The sequence below is a fragment of the Meleagris gallopavo genome, chromosome 8 (genome assembly GCF_905368555.1).
Source record: "Meleagris gallopavo chromosome 8, MGAL_WU_HG_1.1, whole genome shotgun sequence".
Classification (NCBI taxonomy): domain Eukaryota; kingdom Metazoa; phylum Chordata; class Aves; order Galliformes; family Phasianidae; genus Meleagris; species Meleagris gallopavo.
The window spans coordinates 11,760,697-11,778,660 of record NC_139411.1 but is presented as its reverse complement, the minus strand read 5'-3'; the positions used below and the strand labels follow the sequence as shown (position 1 = coordinate 11,778,660).

Here is a 17,964-nt window from a genome sequence, read left to right as displayed (position 1 = left end):
TTGTGCTGGCAGTTACTATTAAAATTATGCTTTTTTGCAAATAAGTATGTATTAGTTTTAGTATCAGTACTGTATCTCAGTTAAAATAAAAGCTGGATGTTTCCAGTGTGTGTAGGAAAAATATTAGGAAACAAGTTTGTAGAATACCATAGAGGAATACTAAGTATTGAACCGCTGGCTGGCCAAGCAGTTTCCTCTTTATCATTATGGTGTCATTGACAAATACCTTTTTTTTTTTTTTTTTTTTTGTGCTCTACTTTTCCACTGAATTTCATGGCATGTGTGCTTAGGCCAAGTAAGATACACGCTCACAGAACTGCAGAATGAAATCATGTTTGAACACACAGCCTGTGTGTTATCTGAATCTTTGCCTTTGTGCTGAATTTGAAATTTGCGGTTAGAGAAAGCCCAAGTATGTTAGCAAGTGGTATCAGATCACTTAACCGTAACGTTGATAATTGATACCATGTTGATTCAATCCCACCTGATCAACATTCATACTCAAGTATGATCTAAATCATGGCAGATTTCACACTTGGGAGTGTTGCTTGTGTGGGGTCCAGGCAAGGTGGCATGACACCAGCTGGCAACAGGTATCCACATTGCTGAGATTAAGTTTAGGATGGATGGATCTAAGAGAGCTTAAAATCCTATCATTTTCCCTAATCTTAAATGTTTGATAGATAGTGAGTAGTCTGCTGTAAAAACTCCAACCTCCAGACTCCAGGGAGAGATGGGTACTTTGTTCTAGTGCCTGAACCTCGAAAGTTTTCCTAGTATTTATCCTCAGTCACTTGTACACTGGGTGGATGAATTCTGGTTGCACGTGAATCTGATGGATTCATGGTGATGTTCTGCATAACTCACATAATACTGATTTTGTGCACATATGTGAAAATTGATTATTTGAAGCCAATCCCCTTATCTGCTGCTCTTTTCTCTTGGATTAAAATGAAACTACTGATACATTCTTCGGAGATTCATTTTCAATATTTTATTCTTGTTGTTGATGTCTGAATTCATTTCTTCAGTATTTCTGCCTCACCAGTTATGCCTAATTTTCTGTTTGGGTGTCCGATTTTTCTATGCATCTATAATAGTTCATACATATTTTAATTTTTGAAACATTTCTGTAGTTTTTCAAGGTTATTTTGAACTCATCATGGTCTTAAGTGTTTGCAGACTCCTCTGCATGTTATCATGTAGAAGTTTTGCAAGTTAACTTTTTTCATTGTCTGTGTCAAAATAGAACACATAGAAATGGCCTGTATCTAGGACATGCTGTGATCTGGCAGAGGAATATTAGTAAATAGTTTATAAGTAAGTTTATAAGTTTTTATAATTTTAAAAGTTTTATAAGTAAGTTTATACTAATGTCATCTAAGCTCTGCTCATCTGTTGTAACGATGCCATATTGAGCAGTGTCAAAAGGCCTATTTGAGATAAGATAGATGTACGACTTTCCTTACATTTACAAGGCCAGTTAACTCATCAAAGAAGAAAACTGCACTATGCTGATGGATTCGGGGTGATGTTTTGTATTGCACACATAATACTGATTTAGTAATTTATTTTGTTATCAGACTAACTGTAATTTCTAAGATTCACCTTTTCACCATCTTACAAACAGAGATTTGGTGTGCTTCCAAAGCCTCTGCCTTGAATGAATTCCTGGCAATAATCACAAGCAGTTACCAGGTTTGCCCATGCTAGTTCCTTTGAGGCACTCTGAGATACATTTCATTAGGGTCTGCTGGTTTTAATATATTAAATTTACCAACAGTCTTCTAGTTGATTCTTTGTGTTTTCTGGACCATATTCATGCAATACATTTATTGTCTTGCTTCTGAGAATCCCAATGTTTATTTAAAGAGATAGGAAGTCCCTGATATACAAGTTCATAGGAGGAAAGCCTCCCCAGTATCCAGTGAGCAGTATAAGAAATGATGCAGTGCCTCTGCAGCTGTGAGCAGCCTGCAGCCCTTGTTGGAGGGCACACAAACCACTCTGTTCAACTTTCAGTTTAAAATAAAAGTCTTTGGCTGCTACTATTGAGAGAAGGATGTTAAATACAGTCAATTAAAAAATTTTGTGAGCCTACAAAGACACTGGACATAAAGTTGATCTGCTGTATCCATGTAGGCAGGACAGTGGCTGAGGAGCAGTGTGTAGCATCCAAAGACCGCGGAGCAGTGGGACATGGCATGCCCTCCTGAGCACTGCCAGAGCTGTTTGTTTCACACAGCTTCTTCCAGCCTTAGAGGAGTGGGAAGAAGAAAAACTTGGGTGGAAAATAACTCTTGGCAAAATGGAAATTTTATTAAAAATGTTTGTTTTCCACTAAGTAGTTGAGCATTTTGCTTTTGCTCTCTGAGGGGAGGAAGATTTTCTGTCCTCTCTTTCAATGGAAAACCTATCAAATTTAGATTATTTTTTTAACAAAAGTGAATTTTAATTTGTTTTCCTTTATGTTTTTGATGAAAAACTTAAGCAAAGAGTGACACTTGACTGGCTGGCTTCACTAGACTCACAAATTTGGGTTGTTCTTCCTCTCACTTGCTCTCCTGCCTGCTGCGCTTGTGGGAGAGGCACAGCCTGGCCCATGCCACGTTGAGCTTGCACAAGATGGTGCCCAGTCCAAGGGCCAGCACTGTGAGCTCTGCTTTCTATCAGCCACAGCAGGGTACAGAGCAGGATTTTCTCTGACTGTTAGAGGAAATTCAGAGAAGGAAATTGCTGCCAAATGAGAGTGTAACAGAGTAGACCTTGGCCAGCTCTTTCTTTCAAGTCTCTTTTGTGAAAACATTGCAATCATAAATAGTCGTGGGTTCAGGAGTTTATGATTTCTGTATTTCCTGAATTATTTTAAGAGACCTGATTTCCATAATTAGCATAATGTCAGTGCAGAATACTGACTAGACCTGTGGCTAGTGTGTCTCAGTATTTATAACTGCACTTCTTAAAATTAACTAAGCATAGAATTTATCTTTTGAATAGAATTCTGGGCTCCATAAAAAGAGGAGTGGTCAGCAGGGACAGGAAGGCGATTGTCCCCCTCTACTCTGCTCTTGTGAGGCCCCATCTGAAGTACTGCATCCAAGTGTGGAGCCCCCAGTACAAAAAAGATGGAGCTGTTGGAGAGGGTCCAGAGGAGAGCCACGAAGATGATCAGGGAACTGGAGCACCTCCCCTATGAGGACAGGCTGAGGGAGCTGGGCTTGTTCAGCCTGGAGAAAAGAAGGCTGCGAGGTGACCTCATTGCAGCCTTTCAGTACCTAAATGGAGCCTACAAACAGGAGGGGAATCAACTCTTTGAAAGGGTTGATAACTGCAGGACAAGGGGAAATGGTTTTAAGTTGAGGAGGGGAAGTTTAGGTTGGATGTCAGGGGGAAGTTCTTTACAGAGAGAGTGATGAGGTGCTGGAACAGGCTGCCCAGAGAGGTTGTGGATGCCCCGTCCCTGAAGGTGTTCAAGGCCAGGTTGGATGTGGACCTGGGCAGCCTGGTCTAGTATTAAATGTGGAGGTTGGTGGCCCTGCCTGTGGCAGGGGGTTGGAGATTCATGATCTTTGAGGTCCCTTTCAACCCTGTGATTCTGTGATAGAAGCACGTGATGCAGGTTTCTTTAGTTATTGCGTGCTTGCTGATGAACAGCCGTATCTGCCTTCATTCCTGGCCAGCTTCAAAATGAGTAGTTTGATGATAACGTGCTTTTTCAAGAAAGAAAATGGGAGGGCCCTTTCTTTGTGATCAGGTGGCGAATGGTGCCTGAAGGAAATTAAATAACATTTACGCATTAATGGCACATTGTCCTCAGGAACTTTTAACAAGGCTTTCATTAATTTAAATGAATTTTTCTGTTTCCTACCGATCCCTTCTCTAGCATGTACCTGTCAGTGAGCTGTGGTAACACTGGGATTCAGAAAGGGAATACTTAAGTGTGGAAGTGTCCCCTGGAACTCATAGCAACCCATCATTTTTTTCCTCCTCTTGTTGATCTTTAATGAAATACAAAATATCTAGTTGTTATCTTATTGTTTTTTTACATATATTTTGTTTGTTCTAATTTTTATCTTGATGCAAGTTCAAACCCAGCCTCATAATGAGAATATTAAGAAATGTTGTATGTAAAGGATTAAAGTTTGATCTACCAAGTTAGATGTTTTTTGATTTATCGAAAATATTTGCAGCTTTCCTCCCAAATTATTTTCTCTTTCCTGTAGTCAACTTAGTCAGTTTTAACTGTAAAGAGAAACAAGAGCTAAAATACAGATATGATTGTGTATTTCTGGTAGTAGTGCTGTGTAGGTACTGATAATTCCAAATTCTCTTTTAACTCCCCTGAAGCCCCCACTACTCAGATTTGAGGCTGGGAAGGTAGAAGAAATTAGGGAAGCATCACTCCTGCTTAGTAAATTCAGATGAATTTATAATTTCTAAATTAGTAGGAAAAGCAACAACAAAAATCTACCCAGGAATAATATCTATGATAATTCTTTCTTGAGAAAGAAATCTGATTCTTTACTGTTAACTGGGGAAAGTGGATACTGGAAAAGAAATTCCAAATAATAAACTTCATGTTATAGTGTTCAGAATGTAGGCCAGAAAGGTGAATTCATTTATAATCTCTAGGTAGTCATATATCTTGATTCCTTACTCTGTTCTGTGTCGTTGCATCTTTGGGGAGTCAGTGTTGGACACGGGTTATTGCACTGTCACTGATTTAGAAAGAATTTTTCAAATGGAGATCGGTGGGAAAAGGATATTTTGTTGTATTCTAAGCTATTTAGGATTGGAACTTTCTTTTACTTCACTCAGGGACATGGTGTTTTGTTTCTTGTGGAGTTCTTTGACCACTGTTTCAATTTAAAGTTTTGAAAGAACACGTTAAGAATAATCAGTTTTCTCTATGCCGGACTCCGAGTCTGAAGTCATCCTGTGCAACTCAAAGGCAATTAAAAGCTCTGTTGTGTATAACTGTAGCATAGTTTGCCAGAACGACCACAGTATCGTGTTTATACTGTGCAGATTTTTATGAGGATACATTCTTGGCTGATAGTTGAGTTGCTGGCCTGGAGAAACTGTTGACTACTTTCCATCCTTAACCCTGGTCTGTCATTTGCCTAGTTTGGCTAGTCCTACAAGAAATTTAGATTCCTTCTAGTTAAGCTCCTTTTTACTAGGAGAAATTAAAAAGGGAAAAGAAAAAAAAAAAAAAAGAAGCACCAAGCCCTTCTTCCTATATTTAATGTGTCTGGCAAATAGGCACAGGCCTATTTATTCTAAAAGCAATAGTAAATGTGTTTTGCAATACTGTATTGTTGAAATGCAGCAACTGTGACACTGATCAGAGTAGAGGAGGAGGGCATTTTAACCTAAAGGACATGTGCAGTGCTCTTAAGAACAGGGCCAGGAACTGTGACTCAGGGACAGAGATGTAGGAGATTGCTAATCTTCAATTCTCAATTACAGTGAAGTGTATTCTGTATTATCTTCTCATATGGTCTTTTTTTAATTTATTTTTTTTTCTGGAAAATCTTTATCCCTCCAACTTTAAATGATCTATGAGGCTTTTCTTCTGGCATGTGTTTAAATAACAAGATCACCAGAAGAGATCCATGTGTTCACTTTGCTGTGCTTGCAGTGTTAACTACAGACTTATATCATATTTGTACTGTGGATATTGAAACAGCAGATTCAGTTGTCAAACATTACTGCTGATAAGCAGGTTAATGCAACTTTGAAAGAGGCTCGAGTAACCCCTAATGAAGCTTTCTTTATTTCCCTCTGCAGGTGGTTAGTCGAGTGGCAGCTCAGCAAGGATTTGACTTGGATCTTGGATACAGGCTACTGGCAGTATGTGCAGCCAACAGGGACAAATTCACTCCAAAATCAGCGGGTAGGAAATGTCTTTTTTGGTATATCAATGATTTTTGAATGATCACACTCAGAATAACTACTGCTTACTACTGAATTGGTTCTTTAAAAATAAAAGATAACTAAGTATACCGTGGCAGCAGTGCTGCAGATCTTAGAATTTTAATAGTGTGCTCTTCTGAAGACAAATGACTAAGGCAGCATGCATGTTTCCCAAGTAGTGCTGTTTGTTGTCCTGTTTGACTTTATAGATGAAGCGTTACTTTCAGAAACACTGATGTTCAGTAATCTCAGGGAGGGAATGAGCGCTCTCAGACCCCTCCATCTTGATAAACCATTGATTTTATGTCATATGTCAACCTCTCTACATCTTTCACGTTCAATCTGTAGTTTCAGACACTGCTGTTGCCAGGCTTTCATTTCCGGACTGCATGTGTCTGTGCAAAGAAGTAGCACAGTTTCTTGTAGATCTACTCATTTGTTTTTGAAGTTTCAGGCAAGAAGAGGTGGGGATGACATAATGATAATATCAAGTTGTTATTTTTTTCTGGCATTTTTTGTAAATAATCTGTTTTGGGGCTCTGATGAAGTAACAATATTTGATTATGACGTATCACTATTGCTCTTCTGTATAGTAAAAGCATAAAATGCACTTCAAGATCTTTCTGCTTCTCACATTGTGTTGTATTTATCTGGAGCATTCAATTCTGATTTTCTTTTTTTTAGCTGATGCATACACATGATGTAATGTGTACTGGCTTGAAAAACAGGCAGATAAATGCTCTGTTCCAGAGCGTAGATAACTTTTCTGGTTAGAAACTGATACACAGTCGCAGTGTTAGAACATCAGAAAAGATTACCTTTTTCCAAAACAGTAAGGTGCAGTAAACTAATTAGGTATTAGTAGCATTTATTTTCATGTTCAGTTTTTATCAACCCCGAACTTCTTTCTCTCATAACTGTCCTTCAGTCCTTAGAGCTCTAAGGAGTTCCTCACGAAACAGTGAGGACATTTCATATCATAGCCTGTTAATTGAACTCTCTGATTAATCCTTTGTATGGGAATGGATTATTAATTTTACTAAATGTCCAATGAACTGTCTAATTTTCTTTCAGGAAAACTTTGTGGAAGATAAAACATTTAGTTAATCAGGCACAATCTCCTTTTTTCTGAATTCATAGCAAGCTTCTCCAGCTGTTAGCTGTCACTTTTCTGTGGGTTTTTTTAAGGCTTGTGTGAGGATTTCATGCTAGGAGTGCATTAACCGAGACTTTTGATTCCTGGTAAAAGTATTCGTACTCTCTCTCAACAGTTCTTCCTGAGGTGTGTCTCTATCGATGTGTTAGTGGAGGTGAAGTTGCCAATCTTGGGGATTTTTTCATGTTATAGTCCTTTCTCTTTCTAACAGGCTTCAGAGGATAGTCTTGAAAGCCACTGTCAGTCGTAGAAAAACCCAGCTTCTGCGTTTCATTTCCACAAATAGTTATTTTTCTGGAGTATCCTTTTCCATTCCCCCACGCTCACTACCCCAGCAATCCATACAGATTTCATTCTTTCCATTGTTAATTGATGCAACACAGAGAAAGCTGATAATGAAGTCATGAGCTCTTCTCCCAGTGTAGTCTAAAAAAACTGCTTTTCAGTTTTTTTGTTTTTTTTTTTCTTCCTACTTCCCAGACACATACATAACTAATATATTACCAGTGATCTTAAGTAGTTGGTTTCACAACTACTTTAGTTTTACCATGTATTTAGTTGTTTCATCTGTTGTTCCTAGGATTTCAGCATGCCCAACCACATTGCATTTTTATTGCTCTTTTTGTCTGTATTAAGTATTCATAACTTGGAGCATGCTGTAATATATTTTGTGAAATATCAAATACAGTCCCTACTCTTAATGGTGTTAAGCTCATATATGACCTGCAAGAGCAACAACACTGAATGGGCTGCTTGAAAGACTGACAGGTGAGGATTACAGATATGAAATTGTTTCAAACTATCCCAATTTTTCTTCTTCAATATTTGAACATATTTTCTGATTCCTGAAGTAACAGTGGCTCTGCTCCATCATTCAGTTATTGTAAAAATGTTGAGATCGTCTCTTGCTTATTGTTGTTGTTATGTTGGTTTTTTTTTTAATAGTGAACATCATTGAAAGTGGCATTTTATGATTTGCTTAAGTTGATAAGGATTCTTGCATGCTGTTTTGAGTAACTCATTCTTTTTCCTTTTAAGTCTATTGAAAGACACTTTCAACACTTTTTCGTCACTTTCTGACAGAAGTTTCCTAATTGGCATTATCTTTAATGAAAAAGAATTTGTTTTTCCCTTCCATTGGGCTGAAAGGAAATTTACAGTGGCTTGAATTTGTTCCTCCACGTAGGAATTTAATGCTCCCAAAGAGATAGCTCTAAATATATTTTTAATCCATAGTGTGTAATTTCTGATACTCTGAAATATGAAAAGAAAAAACTTCTCAACTTAAACCAAATTAAACCCTTTGGGGGTCACTCGCTATTAGTGCCTCTGTGTAAACTAGTATGAGGCTTATTGATTGATGTCATGCAGGTCAGGACACCTCAAGTGGCCTTGCATTGGTGGCTCTCAGGCTCTGCAACTCTGCTCAGTGAAATTGGTGGATCTCCCCAGGCTGAAACTGGCAGAAAAGTGTTTGCTGATATGGCTCGCTTTTTGTTTGGCTGGCTCTCCGCAGGGCCCAGCTGAGAGTTAGGATACCCATGGTGGTGTCCAGCCGTATCTGTTGGAAGATCTGGAGCCTGGAGTCAGAGAGTGTGACACCTGGCTTCACAGCTGGCTTGGAAATACACACCTCTGGTTAATGCAGTCAGCCCCACACTGTTTCATGCCACTTGGTTTAAAAACTTTCAGTGATAGGTGTCTACTAACCTGTCTCACATAAGCTAAGAGTCTAGGAAATGATTCCACAAGCTGCGAATGGCAGGGAAGGAGTGGGAAGATGGACAGCTGGAGCCAGGCCAGGCAAAAGCTTTCTCAGGTGGCACAACCTCAGCCAGAGGAGCCCACAGGAACGGACCAAGAGCTGTCAGCTCCTTAGCAGTTCCTAAATTCAGTATTGCTAAGACAGTGTTTGATGTTGTGCTTTGTCTGTCTTGTTTTACTTGGCCGTTGAGGTAGTTCACAATTAGCTAATAAGAATTGTTTTGGAATATGCCTTGAGGGGACACCCGTGTGGCATGAAAAATATTGAAAAGTTGTCGTGCACTTTTAAATAGTAATGATGGTTTACCGACTGTTCCTTTTGTCTCTGCTTTCTGGTGTTTGTACCTGAAATGAAGTGGTGCCTCCTTTTATTCTTCCAGCCCATGCTGCTGCATCTGGGCTGCTGTATCAGCAGGAGGTCAGATACAGCGTTTCCCACCCTGAAGACAAATGACAAAGTCTTTAAAAATATATGTCTCTCTTTTGGTGACAGCTGCTCTCCAAATCTTCCGAGGCAAATTCCTTTGCCTTGTTGTGACACCTATAGGGAATGGCACAGCAGGTTAGCTGCATGCTCATTTACTTTCAAACTGCAGCAACCTCAGTCGCTTTTAGTATGCGAGTGCAGGGGTGTTTGCGTATTCCTTTCTTTCTACCTTATGTCTGAATTCTGCTTTCAGAACGGTGCCTGCTTGGACATCTGAACTTTTTCTGAGCGTATTACCTGCTGCTTTTATTTTATTTGGTAGCTTTACTTTAAGCCCATTATTTAAGTAAAACAGAATATAATGATCAATGTTTGTTCCAAAAAAATGTGAGAGGGAATCATTTTCTGTGATTTTTTGTTTTTTAATACTTTATTGAGCTACTGAACTTCTTCATTGCTCTTATAGCTACTTTTGCTTTTGTCAGGAGGCCAAGCTGAGGCCAGGCAAGGGGGTGACAGGATGAGATCATACAGGGTGCTTTGTCAGAAAAGGGCAGTATTCAGTATCTCTGAAAAAGAGAGACAGAGAGAAAGAAGCCTGAGGGCAGAGTTGTGCAGAAAAGGTACTTTTGCAATCACTGAGAAGTTACAGCAAACAAATGCTCTGATAGCTTGGATGAGCAGCTAAGTATTACATGCTTGATACAGAGATATCAACCCCTTTTTGATAATGGCTTGTTTTCAGTCCCTTAGGCTCTGCTTGGTGTGCTTTTGATTTTACATTTGTAGAGCAGTACTGGTTAATATTCTTACTTGTATGTGAAGCATAAACTTTAAGCTTCATATACATACACGTAAATTTCACCAAAAATTGATGGTATTTGAAGATTTTACATTAAGCTTTTTTTATTTGTTTATTTATTTATTTAGCTTTTATCACTGTAATGTAACTGTAAAGTAATAGGGCTGTTCTTAGTCCATACGATACCAAAGCTATGAGTAAAATGGACCCTGAGTTAACAAAGATATTTGCTGTAAGAGTATTAGCAGGTGGTGATATTAAAACATCAGTGGACAAGATAGTGAGACCTAAGCTATGTCCTGATTAGAGTATGTTTTAATGTCTTGTTTCAAAATAATAGTATAGATTAGGCAAAGTATATTTTGGCATATCATTAAATCAAACTTATAGACATGAGAGAAAAAGGAAAAAAGATTGAGTGTTCAATACAAATGTGGAAAATGTAGAAAGTAAGGAGTATGTCTAGAGCATGAGTGACCATAAAGCTAGGTGAACATTTTGCCTAAGTTTCCAATAATGCTCATATTTCCTGTGGAAGGAAGGCAGCTAAAACGATTAGAAGTATGGAATGGAAATTACTGCACCCAGTGCTGATGGCATCCCTTCAGCTTTCAGAAACCAAATGATCGACTTGCCCACATTTGGAAAGAAATAGCATATGAAATGTCAGTCTTATGCCTCATACCAAAGATTGTCAGCAAATCAAATCAGAGTAGTCTCGTTCAATTGGAGAAGAAATGTGAATACTCTTGTTGCATTTAGGAAAGTGTATATGGTGTATATAAAAGGAATATGTAGGCAGCTGTGTGAGAACAGAGTAGAGCAACTGTGCTTGGGTTGCTCATGGAATTAAAGCTGAGCAGAGTTATGAGTTGAATGTAAATAATAACAAAGTAAATGCTTAGGACAAGGTGAGTTGTGAAGCTACAGGATGGTGCTGCCACAAAAGCATATGGGGTTAGATTCGCATATAGATAGAATAAAATATGGAAATGAGAAGCAATTATGGCAGTTGGATTTGGAAAAGTCTTACAGAATACAGAGCCTGAAATGGAAGATGAAACTGCTTTTTAAAAGATAAAATTCAATAAACTTATGAAAAGGACTTTATAATGTGGTTCTTAATGTGATTGGAAGCTGGGTTTAAACCTTTCTTATTTGTGAATTCCTTAATTCTGTTTACATTTCTGTGCAACTGTCTGATCCAGTGGGCCTTAGCATTAGTGTCCTAAAACTGTCCACTTGACACACTTCATTAAAATAAAGGCGGCACTTTCTTTTAGCTGTTACCTCTTGAAACTGCTTTTGATGCAGAAACTGACTACCTTTCAGCTGATCTGTAGGTTCACTTCCCAGCTCTTAGCATGAATTCTTACTGTGTGCCCTTGACAGCTTTACTTTCTGTTTTATATTTTTATAGGTTTGAAGCAAGGATAATAATACGCCTTCCATCTACTTTTATTTGTCTGGTTTAATTAAAGTCAATATTATACAGGGCAGAAAATACCTTTTTCCCTGTAGGTGTGTAGTGGAGCCATGGTTACACCTGGGCAATTACACTTTATTATCACATAAATAAATAATTCTGTTCTGAAACATGCATTGGCAAACCATGTATTGTGACTAAAACTGTCTTTCCTAAAGATTTATAGTGTATATATCTGACTTGCACAAGTTGGCACCTCTCCTTGACCAAAATGAAGTCCAGTTAGTATTGCTTGGTGGCAAGTGGCATTCTCTGTAGTTTGTGACAGCCTCATTTGCACTGACTGCAGAAAAGGAGATCCCAAGGAAGACCCATTATACCCAGCAGGTTTGTCTCACCCTTGAGTTTGATCAGATCAACACAGATCTCTGCCAGAACTGCAGTTTGGAAAATTCTATCTTGTATCTTGAGCCTCTGTCTGATTGGCTTAGCATGCAGTAAACCTCTCAGGAGCCAGGTAGCAAGCGTTTCAGAGTGAAGCATCTAAGAGCATGCAGAAAGAGAAATGCTGTCCCCACTAAACCTTAAACTCAGCTATTCTTGTTTACCTTTCCTCTGGGGTGTCTGCTGCTGATGTGTTTGGTCTCCATTCCACAGAAGAAGAAACATGGGGCAGTTTTTCCTTATTAGTTGGTTGCCAGTTCTTCTTTAATGTGAGATTTAGGGCTTTGTGACATACCTGTGTAGATAGGTATCATTTTGCTGCAATGACAATTCTGTTCGTTGTTGGTATTTGCTGTTCTGCACGCTTGTTTATAAAGCAGGTTGCATGACAGAGCTGCTGCTGCTTTTTTTCTGTCTAGGCGAAATATCAGGTGCTTTATCTGGCCTGTTGTTTTTGACATTTGACAGGTCCTTGTTACCATGGTACCAATTTTGACTTTTTTGAGAGATGTGGCAGTAAAACTCTGTCACTAGGTTGGAATGTTTTTTTGTGCTAATGCCTTTGCTGTTGCACTTAGGAAAATTGCAGGGGCTCAGCTATAGCAACAAGATAGCTCTATTGTTTTCTTATTCCATGCCTTAGATTTTCATGAGACTTGTAAGTCTCCCTGAACACTCACAGTACTGCAGATTTAAAGTGTACAGCGAATTAGCTTGTTGTGTGGTTCCAGAGCTCTGTCTTTTACAAGTGAGCACAACACGCTTTATTTGGACTGGAACTGGCATTCTCTAAAGAAAATGTATGTTGATTTCTATCACTTTTTTCTGTCTTCTTCTAAAGAGACCCTATATGTGTTTAGAAACTGAAAATTTGGTGATAGAAACAGGTTAGAGCTTAGTCTCAGTGTGAATTTTGATCTTTCATTTTTTGCTGTTTGGAGTAATGTATCTGTTTCTCTGAACACAAGGCAAGTCATGAAGAAAGAAAGAAGGCAGCTGTGAAAAAACATATATTCATAGGAAAGAAGAAAGCAAACTCTTCAAAATAGCATTTGCCCTTTATAAAGTTACCTTTTCTCAGCTTACAGCATGCCACCCTGAACGTGTTCCTTTTTCATCTGCAGTGCATCCAAATGTACCTCCCTGCCGAGGCTTTTGTCAGCCTGTGTGTCTTGAAGGCATTCAAAGTTCAAAAGCAGTCCAGCTATGAGAACAGTAATATAGCCAATGGTAACCTATAGTAACTTCCATGGGTACCGGTAGCTTTTTGCTGCTGGTGGGCTGGATGACCAAAAACTTGAACTTTGTGAACAGATCAGATCATCAAGTTCCAGGACAGCCAATTCAATCCTTAAATGCAGACAGCCTCTTAAGAAAAATTCTTACTCCTAATTCTCCAGAGAGGACACAGTTATTGTGAAACACTCTGGTTAATAGACAAGATTTTGTATGTCATGTGTCTCCTTGTACAGAAAAATTTCCGTACTGAGAAGCCTCACTGAGTAACTGTTTTAGTATTTCATCCATTTTAATGCACAGATTCAAATACACCTATTAAAGTGTGCTGACAGCAAGGTACTTAAATAAGTGCTCTGTGATAAAATATGTTCATTTAAGTATCAGTTTAAGAATAATCAACAAATCATCAGGATTCATCATTTTAGCTTGTTCTAATTTGTATTAGTCTTTGTGCCTATTCTGAGAGGGAATTCAAGGAGAAAGACCACAGAATAAAAGGAAGGGGATTTGAGAAGTGCTATTAAGTAATATATTACCAAAACAAACACAGTATTGTTCCATACAGTGAGAGTTATTTTTCTGAGCAGTGCAACAGAGGTTAGAATGTTCATGTTTGATAATGCTTATGGATCATTTCCATGTTATGGATTCCTTTTGTCTCAACTTACTTCATTTTCTAATAACTCACATAAAGAACACTATCAAGCTGAGTTTCCTCTACAGATTTTCCAGATGCTGAGGTAATTACTCTTTTTATTTTTTTGAATGTCTGACAAAAACTGCAAGGGTATTTGTTTCTCATTGTGAACTTTCAATATCCTAATAAATCCATGCTTTCCTTACTAATTCTTGACACATCTGTATATGCTAAATCACGTTTTGTGGCAATTATCAGTAACTCCTGTCTTGAGGAATAAATGGAAGAAAGAAGATTTCACTCAGAAATTGTAATGAAGTTTAGTAGCTTAACAATAATAAAACCCAAATGAAGCTAGAAACTTAGTTGTTTTGAATCTCGTTTCTGTGACTTAAACCAGGCTTTCATGAAAGTACAAGAAACAAAGCTGTGATAATGAATGTGCTTCTGGACCTATAAGATGCCTCCACTGACACAGATATTGTGGAGGTTCATAGCATTTCCTTATGTAGCAAAAGGAAAAAGATTATTAAGTGATAAGATGCCTGGACATTGTGCAGTCTCAGTGAATGTCTTTTTGACTGCTATTTGTCTGCATAGTATTTCTGCTGTACCTATGCTTTGTTGTTGTGAATATGCATTTCTTTTATGCAGTTACAAAAAAAAAAAGTTTTTTCTTTTCTGTATGCTTGAATTTAGAGGTTCACTCTCAGGCTTTTTATCTCTCAGTAAAACTTAAGGTACTAGTATTTCATGTAGGAATTTAGCTCCTATGGAAAATGCGATCAACCTAATGATTAAATGCAACCCCTTTTGATGTAATCCTTATTTCTTGGAGAAATATCTACATTTAAAGTGTACTGGGGTTACTAACTTTAGTAGGCAGAACAAGCTACAGATTTTTAAAAATTCCCTGCCTGCATCTGTTGTTGTTTCCCAACCCCCCATGTAGGCCTGAGTAGATTTGAACCTGCGCTTGCTCACACTAATCCTCAGTTTTGGGTGTTCACAGTCTGGTTTAAAATGTGCATCTTCTAAAGCAAGCTTTCACAAAAAGCATACATTTAAATGTTTGTAAAGGCAAATTTTACTGACTTGGCTTTGAACTCAATAATAGAAGGATGAACAGGGGCTGCTCCCGAGGAGATAAATTGAAAAAAGAACGTCTGTGTACAAAGAAGGGTATTTGTTTCATGTGTGATAGTCTCCCCTATGATTGTCTGGTCAGACCCAAATGACATTCATCTTGCTTACTCTGGTAGATATTGTCTTTCCATCATAAGAAAAAAAAAAAACATAAATGAAATTATTTAGTGTATTTACTACAGAAGCAATTTCAATTAAGACAAAGAACCAGAGAGACCTCTAGGTTCTCAGTGTGAAAAATGACTCACTGCTGGTCTGAAATGAGATTGGGAGATGTAAATTGTTAGAAATTTATTACAGTTGCTGCCTCCCACTGGGAATGTTGGAGTGGTCGTAGTGGTCCTTGAGAAGCCAGATATTGCAAAAAGCAGAAAGAGATTTTGCCTGAGAAGTCTACTAGCATGGCAGCCAAATGAGTTTGTTTGAAATAATTAGCAATAACTACAATAACTGTGACTAGACCTGCAATCAATGAAGTGTTGGAGTTATCACTGCTGTGCTGTCTTGAGAGCTGAAGTAAAAATTCGGAGTAGATTTTTGTTAGAACCGAAATTATATGAACTTCCTGTCTCTGGTTTCTGATGATATCTGTTGTGCCTTGCCAGACAGTAAATTGATTTTAAATTTTAATTAATTTATCGGGTTTCTAAGATGAGTATCATTGCACGTATGTTGGAGAAAGGCTGGATTGTCTTTTGTAGTTCAGCCACATTGAGAACTGAAGAAAGAAGTGTTCTTCCAAAAACAGAGCTGATTCTTTTTCCTTCAGCGTGTGGAAAAATGGGTAGGTAAAGGCAGATTTTTTGAGGGTTTCAAATTCAGTGTGCATTTGTTTCCAGCCAAATATTGGCCCCAGCTTGCAGTGCTAGAGGAAGAGGACAGGCTGCGGAGCCTAAGCAGTGGTAGTGCAGCATGATAGCTGCAAGCTGTAAGCGCTCCTGCCCTGCACTGCCCTTCCTTACACCCAAACTGCAGTGCGAGCAAGATCAGCTCCCACACAAAATTACTCCATGTCTCTAGAGGAAGAGAAAGTCATGGTGTGAAATAAGAATAATAGCTGAGAGCAAAGTCCTTAAGACTGTGACACACAGCTGGTGAATCATCAAACTGCTTCTGGAGCCTCAATGGGATCCTTTGGTTATTGATTAAACAATAACTCTGACACATGCCAAAATTGAAACTTAGTTCAAACTGAGTGGATTTATTTCTAATCTAAGAACTCAAAGCATGTGTCTGGGCAAAGAAATCAGCAAGATGCAGTTCAACAGCCAATTTTCCTGTACAGTCCTTTAAACAAGACCCAGACTCTGAAGGGCAACAGAGTGGCTTTTAGCATCTCTTGAGAACAACTACTCATGCACAGGCATTTCAGCTTTCTCTTTGTCTGTCATATACAGAGTAGGACACATTGAGGGTGATGTTAGAAAAAACAGAGGGGAAATCCTAAGACTTGGCACAGTCCTCTTTACTTCAGCCAGCACTCCAGACTGCCTAACTTCTGCAGCTGGAAGTTAGGTTCTGTGTTCCTCATTTCTACGTGATCTGATAGAATTCACATCTTGGCACATGAGCAACAAACATATGCTTTGCTTCAGTGTATTTATTACAGAAGAGTAGTGGAAGAGTCACTATATCAAACTCTGGGGAGAGTTGTGTTTTCAAATTGAGGTAGGATGGGTAGTATATTGACCCTAAAATTTAATTAATCTTAAACATGTCAATCAGATTATCTTAAACTGTAGTCTCTAAAAAGGTATTACCAATACATGACTGACTGACTGTGTGATACAGATTGTTCTGGAGAGAAAATTTTTTTGTAAGAAAATGAAACTGTGTATCTATTATATGTTTCTATCCTGAAGAAAATATTATTTGGACACTGATTTGAAACTTGGAATGGCTTGGTATTTATTGTATATGTAGTCCCATGGAAGCAAACCAGTTATTCTTTCTACAGGTGCCATTTAGTCTACAGAGAAGAAAAAAATCTCTGCAGGATCATTGTTCCATTGTCATACTTATTTGCATAGGTCCTGTTTTTTATCTGCCTTTCATCTCTTTGTCCAAAACTCTTTACTTATCCTGAGGTCAATAAAGCTATAAAGGTCGCAGAGAGATTTTGAAAATACAAAGCTATGCTTGAGAAAGCTTGTGAATGCAAAAATAGATGTCCTTTGTAGCAGAGTTGAAGTTGCTAAAATTACTTTTTAAGTTTCCATGTCTAGAAGCATTATTTCTTATTGATGCCCTTTCTGAAACCTCTAAGTCTCCCTTTCTCTGGAGAGAAAGCCTCGGCTGTTGGCTGCACAGGCAGGTGAGAAATTGTAGACTTTGCATTTTCAGTGCGTACAGACTGAACATCATCAGTCCCGCACATCAAAGAGTGACCATTCTTCGACATTCAGTGACAGCTGCTTATAAGTTTACAGTTTTTAAAGCAAAAAGAGTAGCAGTGACAAGTTGAAATAGGTCTGCTCCTTTTTCTAATGCAGCAAAAGTATACAGTGTGAAGAAGGGAGAGGTTGCAACATAGGGCAGAGGGAAAGGACAGTGTACACCTGCTCTACCTGCAAAGTTGGTGAGTTCTAGGTGAGCGAATTAGTGTAGGAGAGTCCGAAATAAAAAGAGAGGATAACGTTATGAAATTTACGACGAAAACCCAGATGTCCCAGGGAAACCTAATCTTTTGGTAACGCAAAATCCAAGGTAGTGGGAATGAGATGATGTTTTATGTACTGTGCAGGTAATAATGTGGTTCAAATAATACTTCCACAACTAAAATAACTAGCTAAATGAATTTTTCTTACATCTCTTCCAAACCAGTATGTCAACTTATCTTTAAAAACTGAATGGCTTTAGAAGAATTGTATTAGTTCTGTTACTTACAGCAAATTGCTTTAATAATCCAACCCATATGTTCTCATTCTGTTCTTTTGTTTCAAAACACGCTCTTGAAATACATGGCAATTTGTTTTCTTGATAGTAATCAGCTGTCTCTCCAGTG

The 17,964-nt window shown here is 38.3% G+C and overlaps 1 protein-coding gene across 8 annotated transcripts in view; it reads left to right on the top strand.

Moving 5' to 3' along the window:
* The window catches only part of ZMIZ1 (zinc finger MIZ-type containing 1), a 325,056-nt gene that overhangs the window by 195,327 nt on the left and 111,765 nt on the right, over positions 1–17,964 (top strand). For all 8 annotated transcript variants that reach the window (XM_085229551.1, XM_085229553.1, XM_085229554.1 and 5 more), the window contains one exon: positions 5,794–5,899. In XM_085229551.1, coding sequence (XP_085085677.1) covers positions 5,794–5,899 — 106 coding nt within the window. The remainder of the gene's footprint in view (positions 1–5,793; positions 5,900–17,964) is intronic.